The 22,136-nt window shown below is 39.4% G+C and overlaps 1 protein-coding gene across 1 annotated transcript in view; it reads right to left on the bottom strand.

Annotated features, from left to right (window-relative positions):
* LOC113035112 (protein eyes shut homolog) overlaps positions 1-20,390 on the bottom strand; it is a 44,752-nt gene extending 24,362 nt beyond the window's left edge. The window contains exons 1-3 of the mRNA XM_026190421.1: positions 20,246-20,390; positions 11,399-11,507; positions 6,086-6,309 (exon numbers count right to left, since the gene is read on the bottom strand). Coding sequence (XP_026046206.1) covers positions 6,086-6,309; positions 11,399-11,470 — 296 coding nt within the window. The 5' untranslated portion in view covers positions 11,471-11,507; positions 20,246-20,390. The remainder of the gene's footprint in view (positions 1-6,085; positions 6,310-11,398; positions 11,508-20,245) is intronic.
* Between the last annotated feature and the right edge of the window lie 1,746 nt (positions 20,391-22,136).

Below are 22,136 nucleotides of genomic sequence, written 5' to 3'. Positions count from 1 at the left end.
TAGACCAGAGCTCTCTGAACTCCTGGTGACCTCCGCATGCTGTGGGGTTCAAGAGGATACTGCAATAACGCGTATTCATCACACAGATAATTGCAAGGCCCAGTCTCTCGCACATGACAAGCCAATGCCACCAGCTCTTAATTGGTATTCTTGGAGCTATTCACATTCCAATATTCATGGTGTCCTTTTTCATTTCCTGTTGAATAAATGCATCTGTTAATTGATAGTGTCATAACACAATGAAGAAGGCATTTAGAGCAACTATTTTCTGGATTACCTAAGGTGAAAGAGCATCATGTGTAGTTAATGCATATTTAAAAAGACAGGCAAAATGGCTGGTAAGTGGGGCCTGATGGCAGTCTGATGAGCTGCACTAGATAAAGATAAAGGAAGAGCAGATCTTTGCATATTCGCCTCGGCATGCAGGACTAACTTGGCGTAGCGATTGCCTTTAGTGGACAAGAGAAAATTGACACGAAAAAGCGAAAATTAACTGGCCATGGCTACATTACTCTTTTAGGGAGATTTTAATTTGAAGCTGTAAACAACACCCATGTGTCATCTTTCCAGCCTCCTTTCAAGATGACAGAAGATCACACATCCAGCAGATGTTACGCTGTATTTCATTTGCGACACATTCTGATGACCTGATGAATTAAAATCCAATATCTCTTTTCTTTTCTCTCTCATTTGACTTCATCATTTCCCAGGAGAAATAACTCCCGTCATCCAGTAAATGTATGTTTACCTGCTGGTTGATACCTCTTGTCGTAATATTTGACAGACAATGGAAAATAAGATTTTAGAGCCTTTTAGCTGAAAACAGCTGACTGCACTGATGACACCAATAAAGTCAGATTTAAAATCTTGGCTCGTAAAACCCAAAACAATAAGCTCAGAGAAAATAGGCTAAATAGTACACCTGAGACAAATGGATCCATTTCCCTTAGAAGAAATCACAGCTCTAAACAGACCAAAACACACTAACTGGCCAATTTGTGAGGTGCACCTGTTCAACTGGCTGTCAATGCAAAATATGCAAATATCTAATCAAACAATCACATGGCAGGAACTCAAGCAGCAGCACTTCCTGTTATTTACTGTCCTGTGTTTTACATCGACTTTTCAGAGCAAGAACATGTTATTTCAGGAGATTTGAGACCTGAGGCAGAATACTCATAAGTTCAAATTTTGAAATTCTCAATAGAACAAATGTTACAGACTCTGGGATGATGTAGAGATGTAGACATTTACCACACAGGAAGAGCATAACAAAAGCTGCATCACAAGAACTGTGGGTCCAGTGTTTTTATTGAAGCTTTAGAGGAAGTAAAAGTCTGGACATCATGGCCTCATCCATAAGTCATAGACTTGGTTGACTGATCCTTGGCTTGCTCTTTTCACATATCATACTGTGCTGGAGAAAGACACCCAAGAGTATGTGTACAAATACATTGCTTGCAAAACAACCCACCTGTAATGTAGATGTAATGTGAATATGTTGCTAATTTAAAAGAAAAGTGATTTAAAGGATCTAATTATGAAGTATGCATTCACTGAGAAGCACTTCATTAGGCAAACCTGTTCAATTGCTCATTAACACAAATCATCCAATACTGTGGGAGAAACTCAGAGCATTTAAACACGTAGACACGGTCAAGACGAGCTGCTGCAGTTCAAACTGAGCATCAGAATCGCGAAGAAAGGTGATTTAAGTGACTTTGAACCTGGCATGGTTGTTGGTGCCAGCAGGGCAAGCCTGAGTATTTCAGAAAGTCCTAATCTACTGGGATTTGCCCACATGGCCATCTCTAAGGTTTACAGAGAATGGATGATCTGAAAAAAAGAAAACATTCAGTGAGTGGGAGTTCTCAGGGGGGAAATGCCTTGTTGATGCCAGAGATCAGAGGAATACGGTCAGACTGTTTTGAGCTGACAGGAAGGCAACAGTAACACAAAAATCCTCCCACTAATTATGGCCAATGCATGCAGAAGAGCATCTCTGAAAGCACATCAAACCTTGAAGCAGATGGGCTACAACAGCAGAAAACCACACAAGATGCCACTCATCCTCAGCTAAGAAGAGGAAACTGAAGCTATTTCACACTGCATCATCAAAATTTGATAGTCGCAAATTGGATAAACCTTCCCTGTTCAGTTGAGTCTTGAATTTCTGTTGTGACATTTAGATGGTTGGGTCAAAATGTGGGGTATATAACATAAAAACATGTTAATCAGATCCATCCTGCTTTGAATTAATGATTCAGGCTGCTGCTGCTGGTGGTTTAATGACGGTTTTTGCCTGTCCCGTTTGGCTCTTTTGCCATCAGAATTATTGTCTAAAGGCGAAGAAAGATGCCCAACGGATTTACTTTACCAAATAGACCATCCCAGCCTTGCCGTTATGGTCTATTTGATTCACCTTTTATTGTTTATTTTATTTTATTTTCACTTGCTAAATACGGGACAGACTTGACTGGGGAAAAGAAAGGGGAGAAAGAAAGAGGGAAAGAAAAACAGCGGAGAAGAGGGACGAAGGGCAAAAACAAAAACCAACAAAATAAGCAGACAAAAAAATACATATATCAATCACCTGGATCACCTGTTGAGAAAGAAAAGAGAGAAAACAAGCAGAAGAAAAAGAAAGCAATAGAATAAACAACATCACGATGATCTATGGGAATATAACAGTAAATACTAAACATTATTGTGCAGCACGTAAGATGGACAGCGCACAGTGTGCTTTGAGGTAGGAGCCAAAAAGGGTGTTGTTTGTGTGTGTGAGCACCCGTGTGTACACCTGTGAGCATGAGCGCGCTTGTATTTAAGGGGTCCCAGGCCCATCCGGACCAGGGCCCGGTTCAGCCGCGCCGCCTGGCCCCACAGAGCCCGGGACAGCCCACCCGACCCCACCACAGAGAAAACTGCACCCACCCCATCATCCACTCATCTTCCAGACTACACAAAACAATAGACGCCCAGGCTGAGATCTTCCTCCACCTCTCCTGTATCTCCCACTCCTGCAGAGTGAGTTCCTGAAGAGAGGAGACCTCCTGCAAGATGTAACAGCCTCCCCCACCAGCTGAAGAGCCCCCCAGGTGGCTTGATGCACTGGCGGACCCTGCGCCAGGGCTGGGGCCCCATACACCCACCCGCCCACAACCCCGGCAACACACCAACCAGGACCCAAGCCCCCAAGGCCCAGCCAGGGCCCCAGCCCAGAGACCGAGCACCCCCAGAACCCCACGTCCGTCCTGGACCCACCCAGGGGCAGCCAGGCTACCAGGTCAGTAACCCACGTCTGTCAGCACAGACCCTCCCCTAGCCCCGCTGCACGCAGCCACGAGGAAACCATCACCTAAGAGCCAACAGAGCCCTTAATAGGCCATGACCGCAACCCCGGGTTGAGCCCTCCAAGGAAGATGCTCCTGGGGAACCCCCCGACACCCTAAGCCTGTCCCTACCCCCACACCAATCACAACAGTGAAGGCGGGACCAAACTATGACCCCCCACCCCCACTAGGGGATGGAGCTGATCAAAGGAGCCCAGAGCAATTGATCTGATGTGGTGGCAGAGGCTGTATCAAGACTAATGTAATCTAATAGATAATTTCTATATTGGTTAGAATTAAGATTATTTTTATTTTTCCAGTTCATGAGGACTGTTTTCTTGGCTATGCATAGGGCAGTGAAAACCATATGGGCTATATTCTTTTCTGAAGTGACATTATCTAAGCTGCCCAACAAACACACTAAGGGGGAAGTTGGAATGTTACATTTCAGACACTTCGATAAGTCTTCACATATCTCGCGCCAAAACTTCTGAACTGGTGGACAGAACCAAAGAGCGTGGATATAATTGTCCGGTGAATTGGTTTGGCAGTGTGAGCAGTTGTTGGTAGACGTAAAGCCCATCTTGAACATCCGATGCCCTGTATAGTGCACTCTATGTAATATTTTGTATTGAATTAATTGAAGACTGGGATTTCTAATTAGATGAAAGGTTTTTAAGCAAATCTGAGACCAGAAGTTTAGGTCTAAGTTAACTGATAAATCCGCTTCCCATTTTGCAATAGGAAGTGATATTGATTCATCTGTTTTAGAAAGCATTCTGTATATTTTGGATAGTAATTTTGGGGTTTTAAGAGTAAGAAATTGAACCACACTTGGTGGTGTTTGTAGTTCAACTTGATCTGGTTTAAATTTCTTTTTTACTATGGATTTAATTTGTTGATATTCTAAAAATCTTTTCTTGTTGATCCCATATTGTGTAACTAGTCCGTCAAATGAAATAAATTCTGTTCCTTCTAATATATGTTCTAAATATTTGATTCCTTTATCACTCCAATCTGGAAAGTTTATCATATTATTGTTTTGTAATATGTCAGGGTTGTTCCAGATAGGTGTACGTTTGCATGGGATTAATGAAGACTCCGTCAATTTTAGAAACTCCCACCATGCTGTCAGAGAAGAGCTGATGTTGATGCTTTTGAAGCATTCATTCATGGATGTTTGAGCTGATAAATGGTAGGTCTGAAATCTCTAGATTATTGCAAAGTGCTTGTTCTACATCTAGCCAAGGTTCATCTAAGAGGGTATGTTTTAGCCATCCTGAGATAAATTGAAGCCTGTTGGCTAAGAAGTAGTGCCGAAAGTTAGGTAGTTCTAATCCTCCTTTATCCTTGGTCTTTTGTAGTGTTTTTAAGCTTATACGTGGGGGTTTATCTTTCCAAAGGAATTTGGACATACATGAATCTAGAGATCTGAACCAATCTTGTGGCGGTTTAGTTGGGATCATTGAGAATAAATAGTTTATTTTTGGTAAGACCATCATTTTTATAGCGGCAAGGGTTTTTTCTTGACATACCTGGGCCTCAGGTAAACATCTTTTAAATGTTACAGCCTACCTGAGTATTATTGCTGACCATACCCATCAATTTATGACCACAGTGTACTCATCTTCTGATTGCTGCTTCAAGCAGGATAATTTGCCATGTCGCAAAGCTCAAACTGCTTTCTTGGACATGACAATGGGTTCACTGTACCCAAAGGTCACCAGATTTTGATTCAATAGAGATTCTTAGGGAAGCAGAATAGCAGATTGGCATCATGGATGTGCTGCCAACAAATCTGCAGCAACTGTGTGATGATATCATAAAGATATGGACCAAAACCTCTGAGGAATGTTCCCAGCACCTTTTTGAATCCATGACATGGAAAAGCTGAGGGAAAGCAATATAATAAAGCCAGCAGTTGCTTTTTCACCTGAACCCCCTTTCTTTGTGTTGTTCATAGTGCAATCAGTGTTTTGGTACAAGCTTTCTGAGAAGGCCATCATCCATTAAAAGAAGAAAAATAAATCAGCTTGCTAATTGAAATTATTTTTGTTTACTGCAGAAAGACAGCATTATGAAGTGTTCTTGACCCGCCTGCTCCAGACGTCATTACAGACATTTCAATGACTCATAACGCGCATCATTGTGGCTAGAATACAAGAAAGAGCAGAAATTGCTAATTTAGATCAAAACTAGACAAAAATGTCTGTCGTGTGATGACAGTTTATCATAGAAATTGCCAAATATTTTTCTCGCTTAATAAAACAAAAAATCAAGTTACAATTTTTTTTGGTTTGTTTGTTTGTTGTTTTTGCACTGATAGCACGGCACAAGCCAATGTTCCATAGAGCACAGCTACCCTCCAGTACGCCCACACTGGAATTAGATCAGTGCTGATATAATAAGGCTGACAACTGATGAGTTTTGCATTAAGAATTGGTTAGTGAATAGCCATATTTACATAAATACCAACATTGGTTTCAATTACATTATTTTATGTGATACATTCAAGTTATGCATGTAATGGCATTCTAATTTATATACTGATTTATTTATTTTCTTTTTTTCTTGGTTTTTGATTCTGGAAATTTCAGTCTTCTATACAAATCTGGTGCAGTTCACGTCAAGTTACTGAGTCCAATGTATTATTACTCCATAAAGAAGGACAGTTGGATTTCTTATATTCTTTGTGCCTTTCAGGTTTAAAGATAATTAAGTAAACTTTAATAGGGTAAAAAGTGACCCGTTACCTGATACAAGTTCCTCCATTACGACAAGGAAAGTGCTGGCAGACAGGAGGGTCACAGTTCTTGATATTTCTCCCTCTAACTGCCTCACCCATCAGGTAAATCTCCTTTGAGTTGACCTGAAGTTCTCTGATACAACCAATGAATCTCTTCTCTGCTTTTTCACTCTTGTCATGCATGTCCCACCGAGATGAAACATCCCCAAGAAATATGGGTCCAAAGGTCCCCTGTAAAATAAATAAATAAATAAATAATTAACACACATAAGTGATCAGCAGTATATATTATGGTAAGCAGCTAGGGAAAGCATTATGTCAATTAGATGTCCCCACAAAGGTATGAAAACACAGTGTGTGTGTGTGTGTGTGTGTGTGTGTGTGTGTGTGTGTGTGTGTGTGTGTGTGTGTGTGTGTGTGTGTGTGTGTGTGTGTGTGAAATTATTACTGCTATTACATTATTAGGACCTTAATGTATCCTGAGATGATGAAGAAGAAAGATAACAGACTCAGCTACTGTTACCCTCTGGTGTAATGCGGTATTAGTATCACCTAGACTCTAACTTTTATTCTTGTTAATAAGTCAGTTACACTATCTGTTACATTATTACACTAGACCCCATGTTTGTTTTTTGTTTGTTTGTTTGTTTTAAATGTTGTGCCTTTTTTAACTGTTATGTTAAAACTTATCCTCCAGTTGTGAAGTTAATGGGTAATTAAAGGCAGTGGATGGCGTGTGGAAAAAAACAGTGGGTGCAAGGGAAGTGAGGATTCTGGGCATTTAATGTATTCCATGTTTAATGTGAGACTAACCATCAAAATTAATGCGTTCGTGAGTTTAGAGAAATATGAGCACCGAGTAATGTTTTCTTTTTCAGTTCTTTGGATGTCACATATCTAGAGATAATGATCATTAAAAAAACAAAAAACACTGGTAGGTTCCTTTGATGTGCGGTAATTGGGTAACATTTGGCTAATATAGAGAAATTGTGTGAACCTGTAACTTATTCTTTTGTAACAGTCAACTTAACAACTGCAGCTGTGTCTGCAAAAATGCTACAAACGAGTACATCACATAAGCATAAAAGTGCCTATATTTTATTCCATCGTACTGTATAAATTTCCTTCCTTTACATTTTGTCATTTCTCTTCAACCTACAGAAGATTTCAAGTTCTGTCCTAAAAGATTCTAACTGTTCCTGTGGTTTACTCTGAGGTCTTATGGGTAATAAAACAAAACAAACTATAATAAAAGAGAAATGTGTTGATGTGAACATTTCTGAGTCAAATTATGGACACCGGATGTTAACTACGAGATTAAAAAAGCTCATTTGCCACTTGCCACTAGTGATAAAATGCAACCTTGTCATGTAATATACTGGATGTTAACAGTATGAAGAGCTCAAAGTACACTGAATATTACTGTTTCCAGTTTCGTCTCTGCCATTACAAAATCACATCAGTCATGTCAGAATTTATACATCCTTGGCACTCGTCATAACTGCTTGCTGGCATCGGAGGAAGTGTTGGACAGCTGAAGTGGAGGTGTTCAGTGAAGGGACACTTAAGTGTTAGACCACATTATCATTTAGGACGTTGGCTCAATACAAGCTTTAAATGACATAACCGCTGCAGATTTAAAAGCCTATAAAGAGACATGCATGACAGGGTTCCTGTGAATGTATGTGCAATGAAGCCACACTTGTAAGGACCTTGAAAGTATCTTTAAAAAAGCTTAGGATTCATATAAAACAAGCAGCGCGTGATGGCTGCTTTTAAAACATGCTAAACTGTGCTTGTATGTGATTCACTGTAGCTGTGTGATGATGATGGGCTGATGATAATGTATGACTTTATGGTGCCTTCAAGCATGTTTACCATGTTTATGAGAAGAGTCCATTTGAAAAGCCCCACTAATGTAAAATTCATGACTTTGTAAGTGGACCCACAGCACCGCTTTCACACGAGCAGTGTGCTCATTTTCGAATTTTATTTGAAGGCAGGGCTAGGCAGTGTGGAATCTGTTTCATATTCTTCTTATGCACATGTAAGGCCAGTTTAGATGAGTAAAACTTGGCCACAATAAAAACAGACAAAAACCTTGGGGCGAGGTTAACTATGCCTTTGGGCTAGTGCGAACCATCTTTGGGCAAGGAAAAAAACATACTGTGTGGATTTACTCAAGATGCATAGTGAAAAGTTTAAAAGCCAAGGCCGTGTTTTATTTGTGGATAGCCTTATTGAATATATATTTGAAGGTGTTTCCCTTTCGGACCACAGCATTTGGCAAGGGGATTATTTAAAATGCTTTAGTAATTGCACCATTATCTAATAAAGAAACAATATTTCTGTCTTTTAACACTTTGCATGGTTTCACTAGTTGCTGCTATAACAAGAAAAGAGAGGGTGTGTCAAAAGGGCTACATGTGTTTCTTTTTGATTGGCAGTAGGGGGACATTATCACAGCTTATAGATTGCTACAGATACATTGTTATATATATTAAAAGAAAAACACGCTGGAAAAAATCAAGGAAGACCTAAAACCTCCAAACAGAATTCACAGCGAGCCCACTGCTTCCAAACCTTCATTTCATTTTCTCCCTCTCGTTCTTCTAAAGGGGTCAAACAAGATCTGACTCTTACTTTTACAAATGTCACAGGGCCTCATGGCATGCCTCACACCAACAAATATTTCATGACACACATGAAATCTTCAGATTGAATTTTCAAGTTATTTCTTCTTTTTTTCCCTCCACAATTCAGGACCATGGAGAGCGCACGTGCACGCACGCACACACACATCAATCCTACTACTTATGGTACTACAAATGACCCTTTGTAGTATTTATCAGAAGTTGTACACAAACACCTTAAAACACATGCGTATATTATGCCTGTCAGATTAAAAGTAACTGTATTTGTGCTGACGGCAGGTTACTCATGCATGTCTGTGACCCTGTGCTAATTTGTACTGCCCTTGGTAAATTTTTTTGATCATTACTGGAATCAACTAAGTGCTTTTGTTTTCAGAAATTTGGCAATTGTTCGTTTGACTCGCTGGCTTAAATTGCTACTCCAATCTGCACTTTTTCTGATTGCGGCTTAAAGCCAATTTGCTCTGCTTAGTAAATACTGGATAGAGTGTGAATAAGTAGAGGTAATATTTCAAAGCCAGAAAATAGATATGTTCATTTAATGCTTCAAAAAAGTTTGATTGTTTCCTTTGTCTGATGAAAAAAATACTGGCCTTCAGGTTAGAGCCTAACCATGATTACGTATGTGAAGGGTATGCGAAATGATCATTGCCCTTAGGTCTACGTGGTGCTGTTTAGTTTAACATGAATCAAAAATGTCAAGAAAATGTAAATATAAATACATGTAACAAAACGTCAAAAACAAGAAGACAGAGAAAACCAACAGCTATAAAAAATATAACCAGAATAAAGCTTTATATACACAGAATACAAAACTATAACCAGTGTAGAATGTAAACATGAAAAGTGCAACAAGCCAGACTGAGGAAACTTACTTGTAACTTACTTTTCCTACACTAACTGATGTTGCTTATTAAGCACTTTAATGTACTGCAATAACAACTACATTTCACCACATTATTTTAAGATTGCCATATTATTAGTATTTATATATCTACATGTATACCTTCATTCCCTTTATCTATGAGTAATTATACCCCTACGGCACCGGCTACTGGGCATTGAATGCAATCTGGTCTCATACACCAGTAGAGCAGCAAGCCTGCTGTGAACCCTGACACAGTAGCTCTATAGCTGGGTGTATCCTGTCTTTGTACTAATTAAAAAGAAACTGATCCAAAATGAAAACTACAGCCTGCCACTTTGCCACAGCCCTGAGTAACTAGATAACAGTGTTTAGTGAGAAATCAAGATACTTCTAATTTGACATATACTAACAGTGAAATAGATGGCAATATTGCTTCACCAACATCTGCTAAGCTGTCTGATTAGCCTCGGCAGTCTAGACTGGAAAGTGACAGCAGCTATCTCTCTCTGAAGTCTACAGCTGGCTTTAGTTTTGAGCCCACTCACTTCTTCTCTTGGCTGACAGTGTCAGATAAAGCCAACACAAATACAACACAAATAACTAAAGCACATATTTGTTTCCAAGACATTTTTAAGATCTTCATTTGATACAAAACACTACAAGTAGCTTTTTACTGGTATTGTTTATCCACAAATATACACAGCGTGTAAGTGTAAGTGTAAGTAGTATTTTTTTATTTTTAGAAACACACTCATTCACTTCATCTTTAAACCTGACAATACAAGAAAATGTTTAGCACTGTGATGTCTAATTGTAGCAAAGATAGTGCTCGTGTAATGAATGAGGAACAAAGAAACATGTTGGCATCTCAAATTAGAAGACCATAAATCACACTGAGGAGTGGGAGGCATGTTGGGCCAGTGGGAAGGTTGAGACTCTCTCTGCATATTTGAATGTGAAAGCAAAATTATTAATTAATAACAAATATAGGTGTTGTTAATCAAATTAATGAGCCAGAAAAAAAAAGACCAGCCTGTGATTAATAATAGAACAAGCTTGATGTGGCTTACATGTTTGCCAATTGTGATTATCTATAGATAATACTGTAAAAGATGCACTTTTTTCTAAATGGAAGCCTGTTTTGTATTCATAAAGCAATGGGCTTTGGCAGCACACAACAACATACAGTCAATCTACTGATGGCCCTGCTGTCATGAGTTCTATAAGTTGTTTATTTGAATGTGGCGAGTCTGTTGGCACTGTGGGGGTGCCAAATGTATAGGGCTGTGGGACAAAAATGCAGGGATGTCAGGGAAAAAAAATTGCCAGTAAACATCATCGGTCTATATGACATAAATGCCAGGGCATATTTCCTGTGTTGCTCTTTAACATTAATGCTGCATTTATACTGTTTTACTTCATAATTGTCACAATGACATTTAGCAGATTTCAGAAATTTTAGATAACAATGCAGCCTTTATATAAGCAAAGACATTGACAAACAACCCTGCTACAAAAACTAAAAGCCACTGATGGCTTTGTGGCATTCATTATTAGAGCAGCGTTTAAATGCTGGAATGGCTCTCGATGGAAATACATGCATATTTCTTTAATTATTATTATTTACTGAAGAATATCGGGATCCACGGGCGATGATATTACTGCTGTACCAACATTTCAATGTTTTTAAGGCAAACTGTGCTGTAAAAGGAATAAGATAACTGAGAGATAATTATGTGTTTGAAATGAGATGATGGTTGTACAAAGGGTAGATTTGAGTGCAGAGAAGTCAGGATACCTGTGACACAGGGTATGAGATGTACTCCTCGAGATGCTGAGCCGTGCCATTATCTGCAGCTATTTCAATCATACACGGGCCTCCTTGTTTGCCAACAGGCAGATTGTATCTGTTAAAAGAGAAGACACAGAAACCAGGGGTAAGTTAGGAAGCCCTCTCCCTGCCATGTCTGATACTCACAATAACGCCAACAAAGTGTGGAAAAGGCTCTGATGGAGAAACAAACAGAGCAGACAGCAGTGAAGCTCCTAATGTGACCATGGAGAATATTCCATAAACTTACTAGATATACATTACACATCGTTTTATAAGACACTTTATGCACTGGCACACTGGGTCTGAAGTAATGGTCCGTTTGTATCACAAGCTCTCACCCTAAACCCAGGAGAGACAAGAAAAAACAGGCAATGTTTTCCCCAGTTTTGGATTTAAATAAGAAAGCCAGAAACAGGTTTTGGCTCAGTGCTGCAGTGCTTTTTATTTTCTGTAAGTAGTTGTGTTTCTCAGCCAAATTGAAATGGACACAGTAATGCAACAGTACCTATGGAGTGCCTAAAGAAAAACCACAGAGTGAGATCACCAATCATAACCAGGTACATGATCTGTGACATAAATACCAGTTTTAATAACATTTTCTATGATTTTCTACCACTGCTACTACTGATAACAATGATAACAATAGGCCAAAAACATGATTATGGGTATGAGTGCTCATTATGTCATTCAGGATTAATTAATGATAAAAACGAGGGCACAAACTAGATATACATTACAAACCTAATGAGAAGGAAGATAATTTTATCATTTGACCCTCAGCGTCTCTCTGGGGAAATATACAATTGTAGTAGTCATTAATGTTGCAGCCGTAATGTTAAGTAGATGGTCTACTTGTGTCATATTCCAGCTCTGGCAAAGTCAAGTGATCCCCTCTCCCCAATTCATCACCGGCCTTATGCTGGCAGTACACAATAGAAGCCACTTTAAAAGACTCAACATTATGCAAAAGGTTGCACGCTCTCCGCCACACACGTAAACACGGCAATGCGTGATGCCCTTTGTGTTCTGTGGGTTTCTTTGCCACCAGCCTGTAAACACGCCACACAACTACGATTGTGTGTATTTCGTAACTTATTCAGCCATTCTTTTTGACTGTACCGATGATGACTGATGAGGAACAACCCTCAAACGTCTGCTTTAATAGCCAGATGGAAACAATCAGAGCAATCGCCCTCCTGCTAATTTGAAACAGCCTTCCAGGACACCTCCCTGCGGCAATCATACTCAACTTCAGGTAGGACTAATTACAGGTGTGGAAATCATAAGAGCCGTTTTGTACACACTCACTGATAAATTAAGGCACATTTACATTGGCAAATGTGAAAGGCAACCTAATGTCCACAAAAGACATCCATTAACATCCTGGTGGTGCTCAGTGTGTTCCAGTGAGCTCACTCTCTTACATTGGGATATTGCCCCGCTGTTCCTTGGATCCTAATGAAAGGGATAGAGTTGTGCGATATATCAATCCTTATCTTTGTGCAACAAAAATGGACCATTTTGCGAGGTATGAAACATCACAACATCATTACAACCTCTATTGCTGAGGGCGCTTGATGAATATTTTGGTGCTTACCACAGTAGCTTTTATTCGGGCTACTGATGCTACAAAAACTGTCCCTGGGAGATATGGAAAGCATGCACACAAAGTAAGCGAACTTGATGAGTTCTTATGAGCACATTTAATATTCCAGCAAGCTAATTTACAATAGTCTTGCTTTAAGGAAAACGTGACTATTTATATATTTTTAAAAATGAGTACAACTACTTTATGTGGTGTAGATAGCTAGAAATATGACCTACAGCTCCACATTATAATCGCCACACACATACACACAAGCCCAAAACCAAACAAACAAACATATGAATGAATAAGAAGGAAAAGAAACAGTGGTTTTCTCTAATGTAGGGAAGAAACTGTGATTTCTTATTGGGCCCCTTGTGCACCATTCATTTCTGGGTCTCACAGGACCCACGCAGCAAAGTTCCAGTTTGAGGTAAACAAACAGAGACGGATAAATATTTCTCCAAAGACAGACCACACCACAATATGGCTGTGATCATTTTCCTAACTCAATCATCATTTATGCATTTGTTCATCTGGCTAATGTTCTAATCATGAGTGATTTGTCATCTCTAACATCCTCATTTAGACTGCGTCTGGTGTGTGACTAATTAAGGTGCAACTGCATTACAGCAACTTTCCGGAGGATCACAACTGAAATATTACCTGGAATGTTAAGGGACCTTGCAAATATTTTCAGGACTGCACCTTTACACAGAGGTATTTGTTAAACCTGAAGGTGGGTGTTTGTCTCTACAATCCAATAAGAACATTCCCTCTTCACAGTCCCCTGCAGACAACTAATAATAAAGGAGGACAATCATTAAAATATTACTTTTGCATGAAACATCTGAAAGTATTGGCAACAGATGGCAGTAAAACATCATGCACTGCACGGTGCCCTTGCAACAGTTTTTAGTGTCTGGGGGAAAAAAGGCACAAAAAAGCCTTGTTATTCTAGCCATATTTCTGATTCTTACAAAGAGCAAATCATAATGTGTAACATGTAAGTTGTGAAGTTATCATTTGTGAGTCATTTGATTGATTTAAGTGTCTGTTAGTTCTGCAAATGGAGACTATGCTCAGTAGGGTTTATTATCAGTGAGCTGTAGCTGGCACACACACACAAAGAAGACAAGTACCAACTGTTACTTTGATATTCTTATTAGCACAACAGGTCGCGGCGCTGCATCTGATTTAACTGAAAATAACCTTACATATGGTTACAAATCATGAAATGTCATATCACACCACTGCACCTATTGCACAAGATATACAAAGGGGTCTGTTTGTTGTTTTTGTTGTTGTTTTTTCCATAAGTGCAACATGCTCTTTATCAGATCATAAACTACACCTACATTGACTGTAATGGCTGGCTCTGGTGCAGTTACTTTCACACAAGCAGCACTGCAGCATTTGCTGCATAATTTGTGCTGTGACTGGCAAGCCTCAATTAATTTGGGTAGCCTGTGTTCTATCATTATATCTCCAGCAATACAATTAGACAGCACACAGCAACACTCGTGGTATTGTGAAGCTTCACAAAAGAAACTCCAAGTGAGCAGGCAGGGCTGCTGCTGAATCTTTCATGGGAGGACTTGTCAATACAACTCTGAATAGTGTGTAATTGATACATATACCTTGCTGTGAAAAAAAAAAAGGACGTGGTTTCAAAAACAAAAACGGCCCTTATTAAATCAGATACTTTTGAAACAAGCGCACATATGGCGTGCCATTTCCCCAAATACATTTTTCTCTATTACTCTCCAAAGGATTAATACCCAGCAGGGAAGTGTTCACTTGTAATGTAGCAGTTTGGTAATTACTTTCACAAACTGCAAAGGGGTTATGTACCCATTAATAGGATAGACGCAAATCATAAGATTGATCTAACCACATCGTATAACAAAATGCACCATTGATTGACTCGCACTAAAATGCCCTCTTAGTTCTATATCAGCAAACATTATGCTGAGTGAAGTAAATCAGCGTTTCGGAGCTGAAGAGGACTCGAACTCAGAAAGCGGAGTTTCCAATGTTTCTGTGACAATAATTCAAAGAAGTCAGATTCCCCGACTCCCTGAGATGCCCTGAAATAAGTTACTTTTTTGAAATTCTTTCCAGTGTTTCTTCTCACAGCATAAGTCTGTTTTCTTCCTGGTACCAGCGGCTGTTGCTAGGAGACATTTCACACCCACATGTTCATTTTTTTCTACAAAACTATTCGATGATCACTGAACAGGCCATTAAATATAAGTTTAATGATTAAATAATTAAATAATCGTTAAAGTTCAATATGCGATGCAAATGATAGCATGCTCGCTGAATTAAAAACTGAACGAGAAACTAAAGTCGCCATTTTTTAAATTCTTTTATTATTGTGAAAAGCAACAGTTAGAGAATCATAATAATTTAATCAGCAACTAATAATTAATGCTCTTCCTGTTATTTGCTGTCCTGTGTTTTGTGGTCAGAGCAAGCACATACTATTTCAGGACACACAGGAAGGGCATAGCAAGAGCTGCATTAGAAGAATCGTGAACCAGTGTTTTGTTTTCGTTTATCGGAGCTGTAGAGGAAGTAAAAGTCTGGACATCATGGCCTCATCCATTAGTCATAGACTTGGTTGACTGATCCTTGGCTCATTCTGTTCTGTGCTGGAGGAAAGACACTCAAGAGTATGTGTACAAAAACATTGCTTGGACAAAACAACCCACCTATAATGTGGCTGTAATGTGAATACGGTGCTAATTTAAAAGAAAAGTGATTTAAGGGATCTAATTATGAAATAAACATTCACTGAGAAGCACTTCATTAGGCAAACCTGTTCAATTGCTCATTATCACAAATCATCCAATTCCGTGGGAGAAACTCCGAGCATTTAAACACGTAGAAAGGGTCAAGACGAGCTGCTGCAGTTCAAACCGAGCATCAGAATCGTGAAGAACGGTGGTTTAAGTGACTTTGAATGTGGTACGGTTGTTGGTGCCAGACGAGCTGGTTTGAGTATTTCAGGAACTGCTGATCTACTGGGATTTTTTTCCACACGGCCATTTCTAGGATTTACAGAGAATGTTCTGATAGAGAGAAAATATCCAGTGAGTGGGAGTTCTCAGGGTGAAAATGCCTTGTTGTTGCTAGAAGTGAGACTGCACTGAGCTGACAGGATGGTAACAGTAACCAGAATAGCCACTCGTTACAACCAGGATATGCAGAAGAGCATCTGTGCAGGCAGATCAATTTGAACCTGAAGTAGCAGCAGAAGACCACACCGGGTGCCCGTCCTGTCAACTAAGAACAGAAACTGAGGCTACAGCTCACACAGACTTACCAAACCTAAAAAGGAGAAAATTGGAAAAATGTTGCCTGGTCTGATGAGCCTCAATTTCTGCTGCAGCATTCAGATGACTGGTCTGAATTTGGTATGAAAACCATGAAAACCTGGATCCATCCTGCCTTGTTTTTGCGGCTCAGGCTGCTGATTGAGGTGTAATGTGTGGGCGGTACTTTGTGGGGCACACTTTAGGTGCCTTAGTACCATCGTTTAAATGCTATAGCCTACTTGAGTATTATTACCAACCATGCCAATCCCTTTATGGCCACAGAGTGCACGCCTTCTGATTGCTGCTTTCAGCAGGACACGGTGCCATGTCAAAAAGCCCAAATCATCTGAAACTGGTTTCTTGAACAAGAACAACACTTTGCTCAAATGGCCTCCACAATCACAAGATCTCAATCCAACAGAGCACCTTTGTGATGTGGTGGAGCAAAAGATTTGCATCTGCAGCATCTGTGTGATGCTCTCATGCCAAGACCAAAAGTCTTGAGGATTGTTTCCAGCCTCTTGCTGAATCTATGCCATGAAGAATTAGGACACGAATTAGGACAGTTTTAAAGGGAAAAGGAGAGTCCAACCCAGTATTGTCAAGGTGTACCTAATAAAGTGTAAATACAGATGTACATTTCTTTTGAAATCAAAGCAATTCAAGACAGAATTAAAACAACCTGCAATACTACCCTATGGCATCACCAAAGAAGACTAAAGGCAAGTTTTTTTGAGAATCTTTGCTTTCAGTGATCAAGCAGAACGCTGACATTTTCATCCTTTCAAACAAAGGTTGTAAGAAAAGACGTGATGACGAGGTATTCATGCACTGCTTCTACACAAACTGAAAATTTGGTGCATTTTCAACAGTAAAAAACATCAACATGAACATCAAAACCCAGAAGGTGCTAGACACAGGATCCTCAGTCAGACAAAAAAGAATATTTTTCAGTAAGCCTGAATCATACTTGAGACACTACTCCCATTCCTTTGACTGAAGAGAAAAAAGCACCAACAAAAGCAGCATAAATTTAAATAATCATGTCTGCCAGGGACTCCGAGTTCACCTCTGACAAGGTAAGAAATGTGATGCTGCAGAATGCTGTGTGTCATCCTTGTTGATCTTTGACTGAGTGTAAATGGAAATTACTCCAACAGTGAATGGCAAGTAGTACGGGATTCAGCTAAAAGCATACACACCTCACAAATGACCAGGGGAGCGTTTGGAGTCTGCCACTCTCAAATTTAATCGCAGCAGTATTGCCTTAAACATCCCCAAAGGAAAACTTCCCAACATCAAAAACCAAGCCAGCAACAAACATGTCCTCCCCAAATGAAAAATGACACAGCATCCCCCCTGCACACTCCCCTTTGTGAATTTATCTGGCAGCAAGGGGCATTTCAGCAGTGGCTTTTTGTCTTGCCAGCATTTGTCTGCTCTGGAGTGCTACAGCCCATTTGTGCTTTAAGTGAAATAATACAATTAAACATTTCTGGAGAGGGAAAATATAATACAAAGTTGCTGCCTTGTGGAAATGTTTTGCATGCTTCACAGCTGTTATCAATCTGCCTTTGCGTTACACACGGTTTTGTGAAAACACAATGCACCGTAACACCATTACATTTAGAAAATCTGCATAGCTATTGATAGCGTGTCTGAATAAATATAATATAAGTTATTATAATCCATTTTCCCGAAACCAAACTCAGTGTTTCTACACAGCCAAAGTGTTCATAATTCAATGGAAGCTCACTGGAGAGAAAGGTATGGACTTTATATTTCATGTATGTGGCAGCCAATTTAAACAGTCCTGAATGTTTCAGTGAAATGAATCACATTTTCCTTTTGAAGACCAACAAAAGGAAAATGTGATTCATTCAATTATGTTTACTGTCAGGACTGGCTTCTAAATTCTTGATTAAATATTCATAATGTCTTTTATCCCTTTGTTGAGGATGATTAGCAAGACGAAGTGGTGCACGACTGCTAAACAGTGTTCCTTCATAGCTAAGAGGATTTCAAATAGGGCGAGGTAAAGAAACATTAACACTCTTTATCATGGTTTTAAGTTGGATTTTTGCTTAATTATATGTGATCATAATGTAGGGAAAACAATTTAAGTAAAAAACAAACAAGCATTTTTGCATCTGCGACGTCGTACCCCGTGCAGCAGTTATGTCACCAGAAATAAAGCTTATGAAAAATGAGTGTCAATGTTTTCATACTATAGTACTGAAGCTTGGTCGGGTAATGTTGAATAGGCTTTGTAGCAACGCTGCTGTGTGGGTGCAACAGACAGACATTTATGGGTATAACATGAGAAAGTCAAAGGGGTGTAACTGTATTTGTATAAAAACAGGTAAATGTTTTCCCTTTCCGATGTTAGGTGCAGTGGCACCACACAACCCGAGATGACAGCAAGATAGAAAAAAAAGAGCATTTGAGAGTCATGCAAGAGGGAAAGATTGGGAAAAAAAATATGGAGATGAGACTGTGTTACAGTGCCTTCAGGCAATTTCAATTTTTTCACCGGTCATTGGAGTCTGGATTACAGTATTTACAGTTAAATACAACCACAGCACTGCACTGCATACATGCTGACAACAGCAAGGCATCTGTATTCAGTGTTGCCAACTATCACCCAAGGAAAGTAGGTACTCTGTGCTCAAACATGACTTGATGATGTCATGGGCTCATTTGCATATGAATAAAATTGCTGAACCGATCAAGAGCAAATAGAAGCAGAGCTCAGCAGCAGGCACTCTCTCATTTCTCCTGCTGGCTTACTCTGCCCCACAGTGATGAAGCCTCTAAGCCTTTGTGTGCAGTACAGAGACACAAGATCAGCAGTGCAGGGGGAAGGATGGCTGATCAGAACTATTTGAAAGGAACAAGCAATAAGTCAAAATATATATGAATCAGGTCTGGTAACGAGTCTACTGCCAAATGTTTGAAAGTGAGATGTTTTCCCATGATAAATCTAAAGAGTAGTTATATTTGTTGCTTATGCCTTTTCATAAGCAGTATTACTAAAGGACATAAAAAAGGAGCTAAATTTAGTTACTAGTAAGATGGATATTTTGCTATTGTTTTTATGCAATTTGTGTATGCTAGTGGAGTTTTAAAACTGTTGATAGGTAAAAAATAATGCCGATAAGATGTAAACAATTTACATATTACTATTCATTATTTTAGTTCACAAATGTACAGTTACAGTATGTAAAACACATTTTAGCCAACAAACAGAGATCAAAAACATTCATTTAAAGAAGATTTAGATTGTTTCTACTATTGACTGTTCCAGATCCCGATTTGCTCCTGAGCTTTTCCCAGTCTGTGGAAGGCCATCAACCTACTGTTTACCTCAGCTGGCAATGCTGACTGAGAAGTGTCCACCTTCTTTTACGCTAGAAAAGTCTGTAACATTTTGTGAAAGGAGTCCGTTATGGGTGGATGTAACTTTGTTGGAGTCTGTTGCTTGAAAGACTGTAACGGGAAAGTGCGATTTTAAGGACAACTGAGCCTAACATTAGCGGGCATAATGTTAGCTTACAACTAGTTGTTGTTTACTCAGCTCTTGTCAGCTGTACAGACAATGAATGTTGATAACAAATTATTGCGACAATATCGGGAATACACAAGCATGATGAACACATTTTGATCCTCTTTGATCCTCCCACAACAGTATTTTTAATAGATTTATAATAGCTTTTATGAGAATGCATCAGTTTGTTGGAACCTATGAGTACAGTTTTCTTTTTTCTATTAAATAACTTCAAAAAATGACTGACTGTACCTTCAATCGTTCTAGGCCTGCTTGACACATGTTACAAAAAACGTTCTTCCCTGGCAGTTGAATTCTAGGTGAATGACAGCAAAGTAGAAGCACCATATCGTTACCTGATGGTGACTGACGTCCATCTGTTGTTATTGATGTTCTGATTTACAGCTGCATGCAAAATATGACTGCCACCACAACCAAGTTTAGCAACAGGGCTTCCATCTTGAAGGAAAACATGAAGGAACTGATCCCCAAAGTTCTGCTCCTGAGCTGGAAAGGTAAGAAAATCACAATTAGTAAATAGCCTCTTTTTGCATATTGCTGTATTGTATCAGTACAATATTCGTTACATGATTTCAAACTTATCAAAGATACTGAGTGTATAAAATGAGGCCCCTTTGTGTGTGACTTTAAAATCTGAAAATAGAAGATGATCTGATTTGAACATGTTCAGTTGAGTAACTACGGTAGCTGCACAGGGCTTCTTCCATATGCTTTCCTCACATTGTATGCTAATTTTTCAAAATGATCTTTAATCTCTGCTGTGTGATGCATTTTAATGTGTTAAAAATAAAGATGCAATACAAATACAAATACAAAAACAGAGGTAATATACAGGACCACTACCTGACACCTGAGGGAAGATTGCTATCTGCCAACAAATGCCATTACACAGTCAAAATACATGCCTCCTTGAAGCTTACAAAGACCTAGTTCACATTGCTGTGAGTTCTACAATAAATGCACAAACTGGGCAATCATTCCCTCAACAAAACAGCTAAGAATAAACTGACTTAGACCTGATAAAATCTAAAGTGTAAGGCTTAAAAGGCATTGCAAGCACTCGCACTGTTTTTTTTTTGTTGAAGGATTAAATTAGGATGGACCAAATGGCATACAAATCATTCAGTCTTAGCCGAGTTAAAAGTAACAAGAAAATATGAAAGAAATAGATAGAAATCTACTCAAAGGTCATGGAGAGCTCAATTGAAAAAGTATAGTGAATAATAATCAATTCTCGCTGAGAGATCGAAACTTTCCACTGGATACTCCCACCTACAAGGGGGAAATTGTTGAAAAGAGAAGAGAAGAGAGAGGAGACTGATTCGAGATAAATCTTCTCTGCCCACTGCTGCAGACACCGTGTTAGTAAAGACCTACAAGGAAGTAAGTACAGGGCTCCTTGTCCCTTATACCACTGGTGGAAACTGAAACTTTGGTCCTCACTGTCTGACAGACCTCCTTAAATCAAACTGCTCCTTTCACAGTCTGAGCTATATGAAGCTATCTGAGACTTGGCATCGAACATAAAGCGCTGTTCACTTATGAGTAATGATTCATATTATAACATACCAAGACTGCATCAATATGAGCTGAATCATCCCTGTGCGTGTGCCACACAGGAACCACACTATTCAGAGCTACTAGGATAACAGTAAAATGTTTTTTTATTACCATTATGCCATGGTATGGTTAGCAGAAAGCAGTGAGTTTTCTGCTTCAAAAGATAAAGATCCACTCATGTGCACATAAACACACAAGTTTTCAGTAGGTTTATTGCAGGGAGGAGAGGTAAGAGGTAGCAAGCAAGAGGGTATCCTCAGGATATAAGTATCTTCCCCATGGATCACTCTAGTAGGTCTCATTCTGCCTGCCTACCAGGAGAATGATTACCAGGTACTTTTATCACAGCTTGGGCTCTCAAGATCCAAAACATTTTTTTTTAAAAATTTAAGCAGAACAATCTTGCGACTGGAGGACTGATGGTAAATCTACATTTTGCTCCTGCTGGAAAAGCCTCTGGGAAATGGCAGCTGGTGCGACTTTTCCCCAACCTTTGTGGTCTTGATTGCAAAACAGGAATATGACCTCTACAGTATGTCACTTAACTCCAGCACATTATATCTCAATGGGAGATTTTGAGTGTCTTGCAAGTGAGACAGTGCATTGTGGGAGCGACAGCCAGCAGCAGCAGCATGAAATTCTCCCCCACACACACTATCGAGGTCT

Source organism: Astatotilapia calliptera, chromosome 13, assembly GCF_900246225.1.
Source record: "Astatotilapia calliptera chromosome 13, fAstCal1.2, whole genome shotgun sequence".
Taxonomy (NCBI): domain Eukaryota; kingdom Metazoa; phylum Chordata; class Actinopteri; order Cichliformes; family Cichlidae; genus Astatotilapia; species Astatotilapia calliptera.
This window is presented reverse-complemented; position numbering and strand designations above follow the sequence as displayed.